The 18,083-nt window shown below is 45.7% G+C and overlaps 1 protein-coding gene across 5 annotated transcripts in view; it reads left to right on the top strand.

The window, feature by feature from the left end:
• GPSM1 (G protein signaling modulator 1) overlaps positions 1–18,083 on the top strand; it is a 141,919-nt gene that overhangs the window by 19,619 nt on the left and 104,217 nt on the right. The window contains exons 1-2 of one of the 5 annotated variants that reach the window (XM_073314704.2): positions 4,102–4,162; positions 9,127–9,251. The exons of 1 other annotated variant lie outside the window; for it this stretch is intronic. Coding sequence is in view for 2 of the 4 variants with exons in the window: in XM_073314700.2 (XP_073170801.1) it covers positions 4,053–4,162 (110 nt within the window). In the remaining 2 variants the exon portion in view is untranslated. Of the gene's footprint in view, positions 1–3,998; positions 4,163–9,126; positions 9,252–18,083 lie in introns of those variants that run through there. 3 more of the 5 variants (XM_073314703.2, XM_073314700.2, XM_073314701.2) reach the window with 3 other exon arrangements.

Raw genomic sequence — 18,083 nt, 5'->3', positions numbered from 1 at the left:
GCCTACGGTAACACCGCTGCATCTGCAGATGCCATTCCATTTGATCGCAGCTGGGTGGGGCTAACATGCTAGTCACCATCTCTCTGACTTAGGCCAGGTCTAAACTACAAAATGAAGTTGCCCTACCTTAGGTGGACAGCCGCCACAGTAATGACATCGCTTGTGCGCGTCTACATTGTGCTCCTTGTGTCGGCGGTGTGGATCCTCACCAGGAGCGCTTGTATCCGTCGTACTGTTAGCGTGGGGGCATTGTGGGATAGCGCCTGAAAGCCAGTAACAGTCGATGTCAGCAGCGCGGTGTCTACACTGACACTGTGCCAACCTACGTACTTCGACCTTGACTCTTGGCTGCTTGTGGAGGTGGTTATTATTAAGGCGGTTATGTGGGGCGGGAGCAACATTTAAGTGTAGATGCTTCCATAGTTAGGTCAACGTCAGCTGCCTTGCCTCGACCTAGCTCTGTAGTGTAGGCCAGGCCTTAGATTGCACTGAGGTCAGTTTGCCTCTCAGTGCCTCTGCTCGCCTCTTGATGTCCCCGGCACTTGCTCTAAACAGGTCTTGTATATGTGTTTTATAGCCCTACCCTATCTCTGCGAATGGGGCTGTGTTTACCTGTCTCACAAGGGGTTTGGTGAGGCTTCACCACCTAGTGTTTTCAAAGAGCTCAGGAGCCTCAGATATAAGGTGCCATCTTTGTGTCCTGTGGCTGTACAGGGCCTAGCACAATGGGACCCTGCTCCATGACTGGGGCTCCAAGAAGGTACCGCAACACAAATAATAATGAATTGCCCTACCTAGGATCTCTGTGAACCACAAGCATATTTTTCTACCCCATTCGCTTAGGCCACCTGTGGAAGGAGATCTTGTGATGAACAGCGAAGTAAGACAAGCAAGCCAGTAACAGGAGGGTTTTGGGGAGGGAGAAGGAGGTGATGCTTAGATCAAAACACAGTGAAACCTCTTTTCTGCCTTGTCCTCACTGCTAATAAAGGAGTATCTTTTTTTGACTCAGCGCTCACTCGCATTCGCTACTATCTGTGATGCTTCCCAGGGTTGTGAGGCATCTTGCTACCGCCTGCCCTTAGCGTGGGTCTTGTCTGTGGCTGTTGGTGGTCAGCTCCCTGCCTCACCAGCCTCTGGGAACTCAACCACTGCCTCCCAGGCATCTCCCTCTCAGTACAGGTTAGTGATAGGCACACACCAACCCCTAAGCATCCCTCTGGAGCATTCCCAATAAAAGAAAATCATAACATGCTTTCTAGAGCCTAAATGTAACACACTAGCCATTCCCTTCTCTCCTATAGCATCGCTTACCCCAAATCCTTTTCCCAGTGTTTTCAGATGTCCGAGATCCCCATTTCATAATGTCTAGCCCACTGACAGCTGGTCTTCATAGGCTGAAGGATGCTTGGGTGTTTCTCTGCACCCCCAAATAGATAGACCAGACCTTTGATCTTCACCTGAAAATAGGGTTTCTCCTGCCCTCTGTTCACCTTTTCCTGTTAATTTTCATCGGAATTCTCTGTAAACTCTTCATTAGCATTTGACTCAGTATGTTAATAGACTTCTGTTGTGAGACACACAATATCCATTGGTCTACCAGGGAGATAAGGGTCTCCCGCCTTCTGTCTGCAGAAGTTTGTCTCCAGACACGCTACCTTTGAGTGACCTGCCTTTAATTACATAATTTCCAGCATATATGCATCGCACCTCAGGTATTTTCCATACGTATATCTCACAATGATTATGATGACAGGTGTGACCTTACGTGCCATTCTTCTGGTGAACCTCTGGGGATCCTGGTACCTGTATGTACTCCTGTGCCTTCTGGCAATCAACATCAAGAGGTCCTTGTGTTATATTATCTTAAGGCAAAAACACAATAGGGATAAGGTGCTTCAGTTTTACCATGAGGTACACTAGGTGAGACCAACTCCAGGCAGGAGTAGAGTGCTGACTTTGTCTAATTTACTTCACGGTAACACTGAAGTGCCTTGTCCTCACTGTGTTTTTACCTCTGGATAGCTTACCTACTTTAGTTGCCCTGAGATAAAATTTCAGCATTGTTAGCAGTGAAGAATTGGACTGGAAGCCTGGGGGACTGTGGTTTCTAAAGACAGAAGTGGCCTATTGAAAGTGGCCTATAGTGCAGGCTTCGGAGTTGGCTGTACCAAACGGGCAGAATAAGGGGCCAGTAAAGCTGATGGAGCGAGCAACTGTGGGCTGGTAGGGATGGAAGCTTGTTGGTTCCTGTAAGAGCAACAGAGCTGGCAGCCATTCCTGCCAACATTGACTGTGTGCTTGTCACCATCTGTCATGAAAATGTATTGCCCACATCAGACCTACTCGTAGAGATTGGTGAGGATGTGTGTGTTGCGTGTATAACCTGTCATATCGCAGCTGATTCAGCATCAGGAAACAGTCATTTATTTTCCAGTAAGCCTCTGGCACAGAGGCACATTTTAGAGATGAGCAGGGAATTGTTTTGGGGATTGTATCTGACTATAAAATACAGGAGGCTCTCAGATTTTATTTGTTTACTGAGCACACGTTTTGTAGCACAAAAGCAGGAATATAATCCGTTGTTGCCAAAGCATCTGATAACACTCTGAAGATCAATGTGGAATTAGCATCATGTAGAAGGCCCGTTCTCTATCCCATTTGCCAAATGCGTCTGTCAGAGCTGGATGAGATAAGGGGGAATTGGCCTAGCAAGCCAATGAGCAGTCATCTCATGGCCTAAGGAGGTGGTGTTCCATGGTGTAAACACAGATGGAGCAGATTCTCTCTTGGAACCTTGAAATTCTGTGTGTTCTACCAGGTGTGTCCTGACCTGTGAAGTCTATTGAAGAAACTGAGTTTCTGTGTGGCTTTTTTTTTAAACTATAAGACACTACTTTGCTGCAGCACAGGGGTGATTTTAAGGCTCCAGGACTTTGGGCTGTGGTTTGCAGTGGTGTCCTTCACTGAGGCCCCAATCCTCCAAAATACATGCTTAATTTTAGGCATATGAGTAGTCCACTGATTTATACATGCATTTAAATACTTTGCTAGTTAAAGGCCTACTTAGGGGGACATTATCTTGCTTATGACAAAGGGGAACGCAAATGACTATTGCTTATGACAAAGGGGAACGCAAATGGATGTGCTTGCAAATGCTGCAGGCGTGATTCTGGTGGCTTGTTTAAAATTAGTTCCCCAAAAAACTGAAGGCAAGTTGTGTGGCCAAGAAGCTAATGAATATCTAAGGACTGGAGTTGCTCAAAAAATGGACCAACTGTTGTTGGTCAAAGAGAATAGAAGATAGACAAGCTGGGTGAGGTACTAATAGCCTGGGGCCAACACATCTACACCAACGCTGCAGAACGGTGTCTTGGTCAGTGACCAAGGGAAAGGAAAAGATGCTCTGCCCCAGATCAATGCACAATCCCAAGCTCCAATCCCCCAGGGATTGTGGGTGGGGCTTGGGTAGAGTCCCATCAAGTTTCCTTTTCACCTGGCCACTGACCAAGACACTGTCCTGCTTCAATGAAGCAGAAATGTAAAGCACACAAGCCAGTTTTTGATTGCTGCAGACCCCAGAGTAGCTCCTTTGAAATCAGTGGAGTTATTCCAGATGAAAGAGGTTGCCACGAGATCCAAATCCAGCCGTGGGGCTCTTTAATGCACCAGTTCAATAAGTGTCAGTCATTCAAGCTCTGGAACCTGCCCACCCAGATAGAAGGCAGTTGCTAAAATCCATTCCTCTGGGGGGCTAGGATGGGGGCAGAAAGAAGGCGCTGTGCAAACCTGGTTCTAAACAAACACTGAGTCATCTGTCAAGGCTGTCAGCTCTCTCTACCGTAGCTGGCTGCCTGGAGCTAGCTTTGCACACAGTTGGGGATGCAATTAAAAAAAAAAAAAAAAGTAACAGCTCAAAACATGTGATTAGAATTTTTTTTAAAAAATGTACCAATTAAAGCGGTGAGTGTTATTGAGGGTGGAACTGCTCTTCAAAGGCTCCCAGCAGCCTGCTCATAGTAGAGGCTGTTTGTGAATTCAGCCTTTCCAAAATGCCCTGGATTAAGATAGACAGGCTCCTCCAGCGCACTAAATCCTTATGGAAGTTCTGTCGTTCCTGTGTGTTGCCAGCTTCCTCTGCCCACAGACCGTATAGGCTAAGGTAAGGAGCTGTCGAGGGACATTGGTATCACCCATCTCGTTCTTGCCGTCGCTTTTATCTGGGTTCCTCAGGTGTATTTCAGAGTGACGCCTGCTTTTGTTCTGTGTCTTTCGTATCTTCTCTCCACCCACCCATGTGGGCTGCTCGTAGGGGTCTTCCTCTGTTCGATACGAATGTCTGCATGGGGCAGTGGTTGTAAAAGGACCCTTCCTGGCTTCATGCAGTTATTTAATCTAGACTGCCAAATCCATCCTATATATGAACCAACCTTAGAGTAAGGGGTATGGGCCAGTGCTTTAAGTCCTCTAGAAAAGGCTGTATTCTGTATGAAATCACTGTAATTCACCACGGGAGTTTTATAGAGGGGAGCTTAAGGTATGTAAAATAGCTTTGTGGAAGTGTCTTTGACGTCCATTCTTGGAGACCCATGACCACTGCAGCCACTGAGCGTGCTTCCGGCAGGCAAGTAATAAACAATGATTGTTAAACCTGGGGTTTGAACCATACACAGCTTCTGTCATGCCCAGGGCATCCCGCAGATGCAGGGAGATGGGAAAAGAAATAGACAAAGCTTGAGAGTGAGAGACAGCCTTAGGACCCAGTTTGAATTGGGACTCAATTGGAAAAGATGAATCCTTGTTCTAAAGCACCGTGGCACGGCGTATGATAAAGAGCAGACATGGCTACTGCTTAGACACAGCAGCTGAGTATTACTACGTACAGCATGTTTGTTCCTGCTTAACAACCACCTAAATTAGAGAGGATCCTTTGCTGCTTGGCTGCTCTGTTACTGTCTATTTGCTCTTCTGAAGAGCAGGATTAAAGATTTATTGTTAGGAGCAGTCTTAATATTCCTTTTATTTGGAGCCCTGTAAAATCCTGAGGTGACCACAGCATTTGCACTAGCAACCTTAGGAAAGCTCTTAGGAATGATCTCCAGTTAATCCACTTTTTAGCCATGCTGGTAATACTGAACTACAGCTATGAAATGTCCAGTCCAGGCTGTTTTCATTCTGATATATGTCCCCAGAGCAATATTCAGTTGTTGGCATCCCCAATCTGGCTTTAGATCTCTCCATTTTTACAGGCCATGTAGATTATTTTCAGGATCTACCACTCCCTGGGCCAGAGGCATTTGTGGAAGGCTGCATGTTCAATCCCTGAGAGGGGAGGGAGTGTCTGCCATTGCATAATAGCCATTGCAGCAGATTAAGGAGAGGCATTACTGAGGCCTGAGGGAAATCCTAGCTATCCTAGAAATAGGAAGGGAGACAGCGTTGTCAGTTCTCACCATATTTGGTGTTTTTCTTGAAGTCTCAGCTCCTGGAGTCACGTGATTTACATGAGAAACTTCCATCTAAAAGGAATGTATGTTTCTGCTTCTGAAGAAAACGTGAAAACACAACCCCCAAAAATTTAAACACCAGAAGGCAAATAAAAACCCCACAATTTAAAAAAAAAAATCTCAGGATTGTCTTAATCATAATTCTGGGGGCCTGACATGTGATATTGGGGTTTGGGAGAGTAATAGGGTTGCTTAGGGTTCTCACTAGGCCGTGGAAGGCTCCCTAGGAAAAAAAATAGATGCCCATGGGACTGTCACCTGTGGAAATGCAGGACAGAGCCTGTTTTTGCAGGCTTGTGTAAAGATACCAAGCGCTGGTCTCCAAGGCCAGACTTTCAGAACTAAGTGATTATCTACCCTAGGGATTTTTGCACCAGTAATGCTATGCTTTCACTGTCCCAGTGCAAATCCCTTCATGTAGGAGCCCTGCACTAGTGTAAAAGGTGACTTGCCACCATTCATTTTATCTTTGGGTGCTCGTGCAACACATGGACACACTAGAGCTTTCCATCAGAGCAGATATCTCAGCCTAGCTACACCAGTACAAAAATCCCCACTGTAGGCTGACGCCAAAAGGTCTTGAGAAAAACACTTGAGAATCCTCCTAGTTACATCACATGCTGCTTTTCTGCAAGAACTGAAACGGTGTTGCACTAGAGTGCCAGGATATGCCATTCAACTAGTGGCTACACAATATGGGCTTCCAAAGTAGCATAAAACAGGCAGTGGGTTTGCGAAGTCGGCTGTTTCTATTGGGTCAGCAAAACAGCATAATTCTTGTCTTGCCCGTTTACTGTCCTGCTGCAAGACCGTGGTTGAGCCTTCTGTTGGGAGCCCTGCCACATTTCAATTTATGGGCTTACAAATTAAAATATATGGCCTTTATAGATCTTTTTTTCCCATAATGTCATAAAAAATGAAAACCAGGATTTTATGCTCTGCTGCTGACCTTAGATTGTCATCGGTCCAGCTCCGAGTCTGCAAGGATCGGCTTCGTTTAAGAAAAAAGAAAACAATAAAACTCTTGGCACAGAGTTCTTGGGAAAAAGTTTCCCACCATTACTAACACCTTTGCAGCTCCTCTGGTGGGAGCACTAGCGTGGGCTGGCCAAAGGTATTTTAAACTCCACCTTGTCTAATCCTGCTCAGAGCAAGTCGAGCTAATGCTAGGCCTTGTCTACACTAGGTAACCCATTGTTGCTTGCATTAGTGGAGCTGCTCTAGTTTTAGCAACATGGGAAAAATTTACCCAGATAACCTGGCTGTACACAAGGCTACTGCGTTTTCTTTGGCTTGGAGTCTCCTAGGAACACGATGCATTGTCACAGCTTGGACTTGTTTGCCAGTCTGAGTCTGACTTTGCCTAGAGAACCAGCAGAGCTGTGTCCTCGGGTGCTGGCTTCTAAACTGGATAGGCTGGTGTATTCAATTCCGAACTCCTTGGAAACTACATTTCCTGGGTTTGAAATAGGGGAAAAGCCTGTTCTTGGAGAAATCCAACTGGGTGTTTTTTAGATCTGCAACAGCCCAGGAGAACTCTGTGATTTGTCTGTGTTTGGAGTGTAACCAACAACCGGGGTATAAAGGCAGCTTTTATTATAAACAAAGCACATCTGGTCTTCGGGTTTGTTTTAGAATTTTATCACCCCAAAATTTCAGGGAGCACTCGATGATGCCTTTAACAGCCCTGAAAGTGTAAGACGGGTGCAGCTCACGGAGGCGATGCATCTGCTGTACCACAGCTATGCCAGGGAAAATCTGTCATAGCCTGCAGCCTTCCTACCATTCCAGACCTGAGCTGCTCCTGCATGGCTGCTGCTGGGAACGCTGAACTGTCTGGAGGGGTTTTATTTGTTTGTTTTTGTGACCTGCATAAACCACCAGCTCCATTTGCACTTACGAAACCCAAAGGATCAACTGAAGGGGTAATAATAGGCAATTGAAGGTGTGCTTTGGCTGGGAACGCATGAGTGGTATCGGCCTCCCAGTTTGCATTAGCTGCCTGGCAGGTTGAGGAAGGCACTTACTTGTCATTCTGGGCTCTCTGAGTCTATTACTCTTGCTCACTCTGCAATGTGAAGCAAAGGAATCTCAAGTTGAATCAAGGTCTCAGCCAAACCCCTTTCAATGATCCTGATAGAGAGCAAGCAACTGCAACTCCCATTGATCTCCAGGGGGTTCGTGACTGCCCAGCACCTCTCTGGATCAGGCCCCAACTGACCCAGAAGAATGTTCTCTGAGGGGTGTGTTTTCAAAAGGATTCTACAGGTCTCAGTTGGCCTGAAATATTTAGCAGCGCTGGAGCTGAAGAAAAGCAGATGAGACAGAAAGGGAACAGAATCAGATTGGCTGCAAGTCGCTGGCAAGTCTAGTCTGTGAAAAGACTCTGGCAGTATCTCCTCATCCCATCCTGCCCATGCTAATCGGAGCTGTCCATCACTGTGGCTCTGCCCTGCGGCTGTGTGGTTAGCATGTGTAGGAGGAAGGCTGAGCACTCGCCAGCCCAGTAATACCCTTTCTGAAAGCCTGGGGCAGAGGGGAAAAACCAACTCAGATTCTCTTAAAGAAACCGTGTGGGCTACTAGGGCAGACAAGGTCAGCTTGACCTGCCCTGATGGAGTTAGATACAATACGAGCCTTAGACATTGGTGTAAATTGGTACCACCTTTTTAGGTAGCTGATTCAGTTCCCTTGTTCAGCGGTCACGGAGACGGAGTCCATGGCTCTGAACAGATGTAGCATGCTCGGTGTGGCTGGGGCAGAGCAGGGGTATTGCAGAAGAGGGGATTTCCAGGTGAGCTAGAATGTGGAAAGACTGGCCCCTCAGCCTATTCCTCTGTGTTTGTGGGAACAAGAAAAAATCTTTTTCAATTGGCTTGTGGGAAAGGTAAATCCCTTGAAGTCCCCAGCGTGTGCAATTTCATAACAGGCCTGAATTTGTTGGTTGGCATTCACTGAGCTCAGCTGGTTCCTTTGTGTGGGGTGGGAAGGGAGGAAGAGAGGGGATGCCTGGAGGGGGGAGTTAGTTGTATGGCCTTGGTTATCAGTTGAAAACCAAACCTGTGTCCGCTTTCCTGTGAACTGAATTGAAAGTGTTCAGACAATTAACACAGTTAGCATGGTTCAAGTCACAGCCGCAGTATTGGCCATGAGAAGGAGTGTTGGGCAGGAACCTGGTTCCCCGTCCTGTGACCATTTTTGAAAGTTCAAAAAATTTTACCCTCCTGAGTCAGGACAAGAAGTCAAAATCTCAGAACTGTTCCCCAGGTTCTGCTTTCCTGGTTTGGGTCCCTTGAAATGTTTTGTTTTGATCATTTTAAAACCTTTTATTTTGAGTCCAACCCTTTTTCCTTTTCTGTTTTTAACCTTTTACGTGGCCTAAATTAGCTTAAATTTCTAAATGAAAAGTCCTTTCAAACCAGAAAGCTGGGGGTTTTCATTTTGAAAATACATCAGTTTTTAAACCTTTTTTTCTTTTTCTTTTTCTTAGTCACTGGAACTGATCCCGTTTTGCAAACCATTTTGGTTTTGACAAATTGGCATTTTTCAGTGGAAAAAAACATTGTCTAACATTTCCCCACTGGCTCTAGTAAGATGTTTCCCTGCCTCCCGTATTTAGGAACATAGGACTTGCGAGATGGGATCAGACCCAAGGCCCATCTAGTCTTGTATTGTCTTTGAGAGTGACCACACCAGATGGTACAGAGGAAGGAGCAAGAATTTTGCAGTAGGCAGATGTGATGGGTAAGTGTGAAATATTATTCCATTCTCACTGGCTGAGACCTTCCCCAGTTTCTGGGGGATGATTTCGGTTTCTCTAGTGAAGGGACCACTGCATGCATAGCGGAGCTGCAAACACCAGTGTTTTTAAATGAAGGCTCAAAGTTTTGAGAATCCAGCCAAACCACCACAATCCGCACATTGATGTGGCCATAAACATGAAGTGGGCTCTGCTCTCAGGAAGAAAGAACCTTCTGGGACTGGAAACATAACCAGATGAGGAAGACACTTTCCAAATAATAAGTGTGCTGGCCAGACATGGGCCCAGGCTGCCGAATTGGACTCTGGACCCACATCCAGCTTCTCCTAACATTTATGAGCATTCAGAACTGCAAGGTGAGGCTCTAGATCTGAAGTTTGGGGTGTGCAGGTCCCTGGTTTTAGTCCCTAGTGTTAATACTGTAGGCCCAGTTATCAAATGAGGGTGCTGTACTAAAAAGATTAAATCTCATATTCAGGGCTTAATTACCAAATTTCACGTGTAGGCAGAGTGTGAATGTAAAGTACAATAGCTATTCTTGATTGACGCCAGTTGTGGGCACTGTTGTTCTGGAGTAAGAACATCCATATATGGAGTTAATCAGGAACAGTTAATCAAGAAGACCTATTCCAGAATAACTTCATGTAAACTAGACTTTATACACTTTATTCAGCGCTTTAAGAGTCAAACCCTGATCACATTGATGTAGTGGGAACTTTCCCATAGAGCCCTTACATGGAACTGAGGTGAGAGCCCTCTGCAGAGTGAATATTGATCCTTTTGGGTAAAAATTGCACTTCCCTTTTATGGGCTGGTCTCAGAATCCAAATACAGACCTGCACATCCTGCCTAAAACCTGCGTCTTTGATGAGTGGGCTCCCCAGCAGTAACAGCAGCCAGAAGTGCCCAGCTTTGAGCTGTGGGGCATATGTTAAAGACGCACACAAAAACAAAGAAAATGGCTTAATGTGCTCACTGACAATTATTCAATAATGGCAATTATTTCAGCTCCCCAGGAATGAAACCAGAGATTGGAAAAAAAGAAATCCCAGGTAAACTGAGGGTTGGGACATCCAGGGCAGTACATTAAAATGGTTTCACTCTTGTTAAATGCCCGTGGGCTTCTTTTTGTGCCTTGCTGGTTCATTTGGGCCATTAGGAAGTAGAGAATTTTAATAATCTGGCCAAATATATTTATTCTAAGATACAGGAAGTTTGGTGGAGTTTTCAAAACTGCTCAGCCTAACTCCGCTCTTTGAAACCAACGGGAGTTCTCCCAGTGGCCTCACTGGGGCAGAGTTACGCACACTGATCGCTTTTGAAAATCCACGGTATGCATCCGATGAAGTGAGCTGTAGCTCACGAAAGCTCATGCTCAAATAAATTGGTTAGTCTCTAAGGTGCCACAAGTACTCCTTTTCTTTTTTTGAAAATCCCTGCTGTAACTCATAGATTTCAAGGCCAGAAGGGACTGTTATGATCACCCAGTCTGTGCATAATAGAGGCCCGAGAAGCTCACCCGGGAACTCCTAAACCAAGCCCAAAGACATCCAGTCTTGATTTAAATTCTCCTAGAGGACAAACCTAGTGTTAAACGGAAAGACAAATAAATACAGCCTGGTGTGTGCCAAGGGACAGGAACTGTGCTCTTCCCAAGCTTAAAATTTGCCTTTTGAGATGCCCCATTAAATTCCAGTAGGAAGATTTCCCAAAGCATGGTTGTCCTATTACCCAAATTATCACTGCTGAATTTCTCAGCAGCTGCGCTCAAAGACAGTGGGTAAAATACTGGCCCCAGGAGTTTTGCCATTGATTTTAATGGACCCAGGATTTCACGCTGAAAATATAAGTCCAGTCTTCCAGGTAATCTCTTGCCTCCCCTGAAGGTAATGGTGATCTGTGTGGCTGAAAGATCTGCCAACTTGGATTCTATAGGAGGATTGGGACTTTAATAAATAAATTCTGTTGAAGATCAGATGGCTGAGCTTAGGCATCTCCCATTTAATGTTCACTATGGCTCCCTAATTTAAAAAAAAGAACAAACCAATGTGTAAACATTTTCAGTAATAACTGAGCCACATGCATGTCCCTGTTCACTGCTGGGTTTATATGTCTAAAATAAATAATCACTAAATCCACTATCTTCGTCTTATGTCGATTGAGCAGCCAGCAAATTGCCTACCAATACAATCCATCCGTTTACTTCTGCTGTGCATTGTACATTTCATTCAATTTATTTTATTGCGAAATGACATATTGCCTTAAAACAAAAACAAATATTTAAGACCGAGGGTGCACTGATGTAACAACCAAGGGAACATTACAATGCAAAGCTATTCACGCTCTCTGTCCTCTCTTGCCCTCTGGATGCTGGAAAGAGTCGGTCTGAGAAAAAGCTAAAGAAAATGCGACTTCATCTCTGGCAAAACCATCCCAGAGGCATTGTTTCCAGTCCAGTGCAATGGAACGAATTCCTTTGAGCGTACTGACACTGTAGACAAAATGTCCTAGGAACCCTTGCAAGCCTTCCCTCCCATTCTGAAATGCTCATTGAAGTAATTTAAAGTACCCTGTTTGAAAAAAAAATCCGCACCAAGGAGACAGAACAGTGCAACCCTCTCTCTGTCTGCTGCATGAGAGGAGTTAGAGAAGGGAATTGACCCGTCAGGTCCATGAATCTGTCCCACCATAAATACAGGTATAGTTATCCTAACAAGGTACATATCAGGTGTAGAAGTGTTGCTACCCTTGACCTTAGTCAGTGGATATGAGGATGGGAGTGGGGTTTTAACTGTAGAAAAAAGAAATCCATATTAAACTCAGCAATCTGACTTTACCTCAATAGACTGCAAAACATGTAAAATACCTGCCAGTGTGTACCACTGGCCCCCCTACTTGAGGATAATAGTCTGCTTTTGACAGCTGAGGGTGTTACCCTTTATATTGAGTGGCAGAGGTTTGTGCTGTGGTGCTGAAGGTTCTGGGTTCACCCCCTGCCGCCAGCTCCCACAAGGTGTCATTACACATGCTTTTCAGAAGAGCTGATTCTCACTGGTTTGGAACGTAAGATTTCCTGTGCAGTTATTGGCTATTTCCCCATCTGTAAAATGAGGATGATAGTAATCACCTTTGCAGAATGCTTTGTGACCCTCAGATGGACGTAGCTCTAGAAGTGCCAGGTATTCTTCATTAGCTGCTGTGCCAAACCTCAGTGCTAAAACATGGCCTGAAACCTGCAAGCTTTCAGGTTTCATTGTAAGCTTGAAGCCTAGCCCAAGGATGGGGACATTCTGGGCGAGGCAGAGTCTGAATGGAGAGTCAGCTGCTGAAACTAAGCAGGGGAAGGTCTGTCCGAGTTTTGCTTTGAGGGGTGGGGTTTGTTGAATCCTGGCCCCTGAAGAAAACTTGGGAGGTGAGAGGTATGAGTTCTTGAGCACCAAAGCTGCAGAGAGGGCCCTGTCTGTGCTCTGAAATGTTGGCCTCTGACTCAGCTCTGTTAATAGCAGCGTAAATGCAATGAAATACAACCGCTGCCTGTGCTGTTGTTTGTTAGCAAATGTGCCATGGAAGTGAATGCCCTTTAAGTACTCTGGAGCTAATGGGGGATAGAAATCGACCAAAATGAGCACTGGTGAGCAGCAATCCCTCTCTCAATGAGGAAAGGAAGAGAGATGAAGCCTGCGTGAACACCTTGGGAGCTCTGCACTTTCCCTCTCCTGCAGCCTCTCACCTATTTCGCACACAGGGCTGCAATGAGCCTTGCCTCACTGTGTTACTTCCAGGAGCTGTGGCTTGAGCAAATGTTTTTCAGGCAGCGGCAAGCCAATTTGTGCAGCACGTGAGGACAATCGGAGGGAGCCCCTGCAAATGAAAGAGCAACAGATTTAAAAAATAACAAACAAACCCCACCCTGTCTCTTCCACATACACTCCCTGGTGCAGCTTCCATCTCCTGACATGCTTTAGGAAATATAATGCAGTGTCTGCCTCAGACAGCTGGTTGATTTGGCAGCTCAGAAGTACTGGGTGGAACAAAAACAGTTTAGTCTTGTGCCTTTCATTTCCATGTTCAATTGTAGATTCCTCCTCCCCTTCCTTTGAAGGTGACTGACTACTGCAGGCCAGGACTTAGGGAGCACCAATGTTTACATAGGGAGTTCGGGAGAAGCACATGGTCTCCGTGTGTTCAGAATCCTCAGCGTTTTCTATTCATCACAACTGAGTCCTGTCCTTTCTCTGCTATGAAGGTGAGCTGCTGCAGTGCCTTGGTTTTATTTTTTTCTTCCAAGAGCAGCAGGAGATTGTAAAGGGTTGAGCCATCACGCCATTTGTAAAAGCTTCCAGGACTTGCTTCTTGTCTATAGCAGGTGCAAGGCTTTTCCTGAAGAGAGACAGACCTCTACCCCTCCTGCAGCCAGCTCCTCCACCTTCTCTCTGGGCTGTGTTCAGAAGTGCTGTTAGTGACCCTTAGCTATGGATCAGGGTGGGTGCACTTGGGCATCCTAGATGCGTGGGCCTTATAGACAAGATATTTTCAAAAGAACTCTGTATCCGTTAGAGGCTAGATTGTCAAATGAGCTCAGCTCCCTTTCTAGGCACCTTTAATGAAGTGGCCAGAACGGACCCTGTGGGATAGAACACCGTCAATATCACAGACCCACGGTTCAGCCACGCGGCCTTTTTAGAGTAACTGTGCTGTGTTGTGGAGGGGCAGCATGCCCCGATCCCTGCCTCGTCTGGGCACTGGGACCTCCACCCTTGTCAACACCACTCTGTCATTTATTTACAGGGTTTTACTCTCTCCACCAATAAACAGCAGTTACCTTTACACTGTATCTCAGCTTTCTGCTTAGCTCTTTGTATGTCACAACTGTTCAAAGTACGAGATTGCACCCATTCTGCACCCACAGCCAGGAATTGAACCGAGGAATCCACATTGCACTGGTGTCTCAGAAATAGTGTTTAAAGTGTGTGCCGTGTCCCCCTCTAGGGGCTGGTCCATGCAGAGCAGTGGTTTTCAACTGTGGTCCGCAGGCCCCTGGGGGTTCGCAGACTGTCTAAGGTTTCCAAAGGGGTCTGTGCCTCCATTCGAAATTTTTTAGGAATCCACAAATGGGAAAAAAGGTTGAAAACCACTGAAGTAGAGGAAACTAGCCTACTTTTGCAAGTAGTTGCCCTTTAGTTCAGGTAGAAGTGGTCTGTGCTGTGAATCTGAAGGGTTTAGACGCCAGTGACCATGCCTGTAACAAACAATAGAACGTGCTCATGTAATTAAAGACCAGCGTAGTGCATCCATGCAAGGGCAGAATTAAAACAGAACAAAGGGCACAAACCCTACACTCATTCCCTCAGTGGTGACCTTTCATTGCGAATGGTGTATAGTTTGGCATGAGAGATCTAAGTTCCAACTTGTGCATTTTGTGGCATGTGATCTTCATCCATCATGAGCCAATGTAGCTGAGCATGACACAGCCCGAGAGTTCGAGCATCTCTTATCTGAGCCTGGTAATTTGTCACGAATAGTTGGGATTTACTGCTCCTCTTGCGCAGGAACCATTTGAAAGCTGAGGGAGCAGATTACTGGTGGGATCTAATTCTCAGCTTGATTAGTTTCTTTAAAGGTGTGCTGCCCCTTTCATTGCTAATTATCTATAATTAGACAAACCTGTGAATATCTGGTTAGGCTGAGCACTTTAGAACTTGCTCTGTGGTTGCTTAGAGAAGGCAGGATTTACACCAGCCCATAACAGATGCTGTGAAATATTTACTTTCATATAAAATTCAATACATTTCAATGCGGTGTCTTAAGTTTTTCATGCTGAAGCCATAAAAATCACATTAACAGGAACAAATACTAGTTCCTCAGAAAAGCTTTGTAGCCCTCGTATTCCCAGTGTATATGTTTCCAGTGCTATTAATCACGCCTATCTTTGATTCTTGCTTTATAACCACAGTAGCTCTGTTTGGAGTGTGCAATGGATCTGCTTAGAGCAGGGGTCGGCAACCTTTCAGAAGTGGCGGGCTGAGTCTTCATTCATTCACGCTAATTTAAGGTTTTGCGTGCCAGTCACACATTTTAATGTTTTTAGAAAGTCTCTTTCTATAAGTCTATAATATATAATTAAGCTATTGTTGTATGTAAAGTAAATAAGTTTTTTAAAATGTTTAAGAAGCTTCATTTAAAATTAAATTAAAATGCAGAGCCCCCTGGACCGGTGGCCAGGACCCGGGCAGTGTGAGTGCCGCTGAAAATTAGCTTGCGTGCCATAGGTTGCCTACCCCGGCTTACAGTAACGCACGACCTGAGTCGGCTGCTCATAACACTCACTTTCCCGTGCAGAAAGAAAAGGGTTAATGTGTTGCTACCCTAGCACTGTGTTGTCTCCCTGAGTGAGTTTTTTCTCACTGCAGTGAGAGCTGGTATTTAAGAGAACTGACTCCTAGCTCAGTGTGTGACATGGCTTTTTCGGAGTCGCTAGACAGGCATATTGGCTGCTAGGTATTCATTATGGATGAGGCATGACAAGCCAAGCAGCACCCAACAGGCAAGGTGGAGGTTTTGAATAAGGGACAGATTTTTAAAGGAGCTGAGCATCCAACAGGTCCCACTTACACACCTAAATGAGTCTGCCGAGAGTGGACTTGAGACTTGCCCTTCAATCAGAGAGTTGGACAGCTGGCTGTTCTATGCCTGGTTCTGCCACCAACTCACTGAAGGCAGAGCACAGCTCTGGGCCTCAGTTTCCCCATCTGTAAAGCGAGATGTTATGATTTTAAAGTGCTTTGTGATCCTCGGCTGGAAGCTGCTATGAAAATGCAAAGCATTATTTATTTGCAGTTGTGAAACCCCTGATAACTCAACTGGTTTAATAATAAAGTGTTATCAAACTATTATTATTCAAGGCTGATTGCAAACAGGGCCAGGAGATTGCACTGCTTTTATCCAAATTTTCTCTGCTTCGGTGAGATTTTTCCTTTCCTGAAGTGCTGTGGTGGTGGTCCTGTTTGTTTTGTTTGCCAAGCATTTGCAACATGCTGGGCCTAAAATCTAGGCAGCCTGACCTGAGGAATTTACAACCTAGCCAAGATTTAGTAGTTTACGTTTTACACAGTACTGTACTGTATTTGCTATTTTTTTGGTCTCTGCTGTTGATTGTGTACTTCCAGTTCCAAATGAGGTGTGTGGATGACTGGTCAGTTCGTAACTCTGAGGTTCTACTGTATCTGTCTATGCCATACCTTGTCCTGTCCTGTTGCTTAAATCTATAGAATTTTGTTATTATAATTTCATATTTTTCCTGACACTTAATTCAGTAACGTGTATTCACTGACTGGTTTTAAATCAAATCCAAACATCCCTCATGTGCCATTTTAGGGAACAAGAAAATGTGATAAGTGAATCTGGCCTTGATTAGTCAGATATTTTGATCTGATATGTGGGAAAGCCCAATTATAGCACTGTTTTGATGGGAGCCATGGTAATGTGACCGCTAATGGCCCCAACAACCCTTCACGCTGCACTTGCTTCATGCCTTATGCAGCATCCCAAACGTAGCCATTGTACCTAAGAGGACGTTCTAGCTCTCCCACCGGCTCTGGTACATTCTCGGATAGTGTGAAAGCATTTTCTCTTTTGGAGCCATTGTGTTTGCTCCCATAGTTTTTGTGAAGGAGTGATTAGGTTCTTTGGTCCTTTGGTTAAGTTATGAGGCAGCAAAAAGATGATATTTGGTATAAATCATCGTTAATCTTTAGCTGATAGTGATGAACAAATCTGAGCCACCTTGCTCGTCACGGCTACACCTAACCTCCCTGCCTCCCTCTGCTCTGGCTCTCCTTCCTTAGAAAGAGAACGTGCTTTAAACAAAAGGCAAACAAGGAGGAGGAAGGAAAACACCAGAAGAAGGAAAGGCTGGGGCTCCCATGTACCCCAGGGGGGATGAGCAAATAGAAAAGGTGGCCATGGGGTCTTCCATGGGATTCTTCAACCCTTGCCCATTTTTTATTGATCTAAAACTTTCTTGAGACATGTGGAGAACACGTTGGCGGCAGCTGGAAGTGGGCGGTAGCTCAAAGAGGAGTCTCTCCTGCGCAACTCCACGCTGTGTTGGCCCATGAGAGGAAACTCTTTTGGCAGAATGAGACCAACTTTTCTGGATGGAATGAGCTGGTGCTGACCGCTCGGTGATTCACGGTCCGCAGCCAGAGGAGAACCCAGAGAGGATGGGCCTTCTGCTCCGTGAGGCACAGTGAATGGCCTGCTTACAACTTGCTGTCCTGCTCCTACAGCCACCATATGTGGATAACTCTGTGGCACTTTCTGTTACCCTGCATGGTGAAAGGTGAGGGAGAAGGTGGATGGAGAAGGGATCTTTGGTTGGTTGGTTGCTGGGTTTCAGTGATCAGGGTGGAAATTTTGTTTTTCTGCTGCCCTAAGGCACCCCCCCCCATTTTTTTTTTCTGGGGCTGCAGAGATCAAGCCAGTAGAATCCTCCTCCCCTTCTCCGGTGCAGGGGTAGCACAGAAGGGAACAAGCAGTGCGTCCCTGGCTCAGTGTCTTTCAGAGACCAAAGGATTGACCATCAGAATCCATCAAGCGCACGGAGCGAGGCTGCAAAGTGGTTACTGTGTTGGGTGGGACTGAAGCTGCCCATGGCCCCTCTGAAGCCCCAGCTTCTGACCGTGAACTGAGCAGAGAAAGCCATCTGCAAAACTGGCCAGTGCGGCTCTTTGCCCCACTGCTCCTTGCTGCTGGTGGACTTGGGGCTGGGCCTTTGGCTCTGTGCAGAAGATACACAACTTGTGGAAAGAGAGGGC

The sequence above is a fragment of the Lepidochelys kempii genome, chromosome 16 (assembly GCF_965140285.1).
Source record: "Lepidochelys kempii isolate rLepKem1 chromosome 16, rLepKem1.hap1, whole genome shotgun sequence".
Classification (NCBI taxonomy): domain Eukaryota; kingdom Metazoa; phylum Chordata; order Testudines; family Cheloniidae; genus Lepidochelys; species Lepidochelys kempii.
The sequence above is the reverse complement of the archived record's forward strand: the minus strand, read 5'-3'. Positions and strand labels throughout refer to the sequence as shown.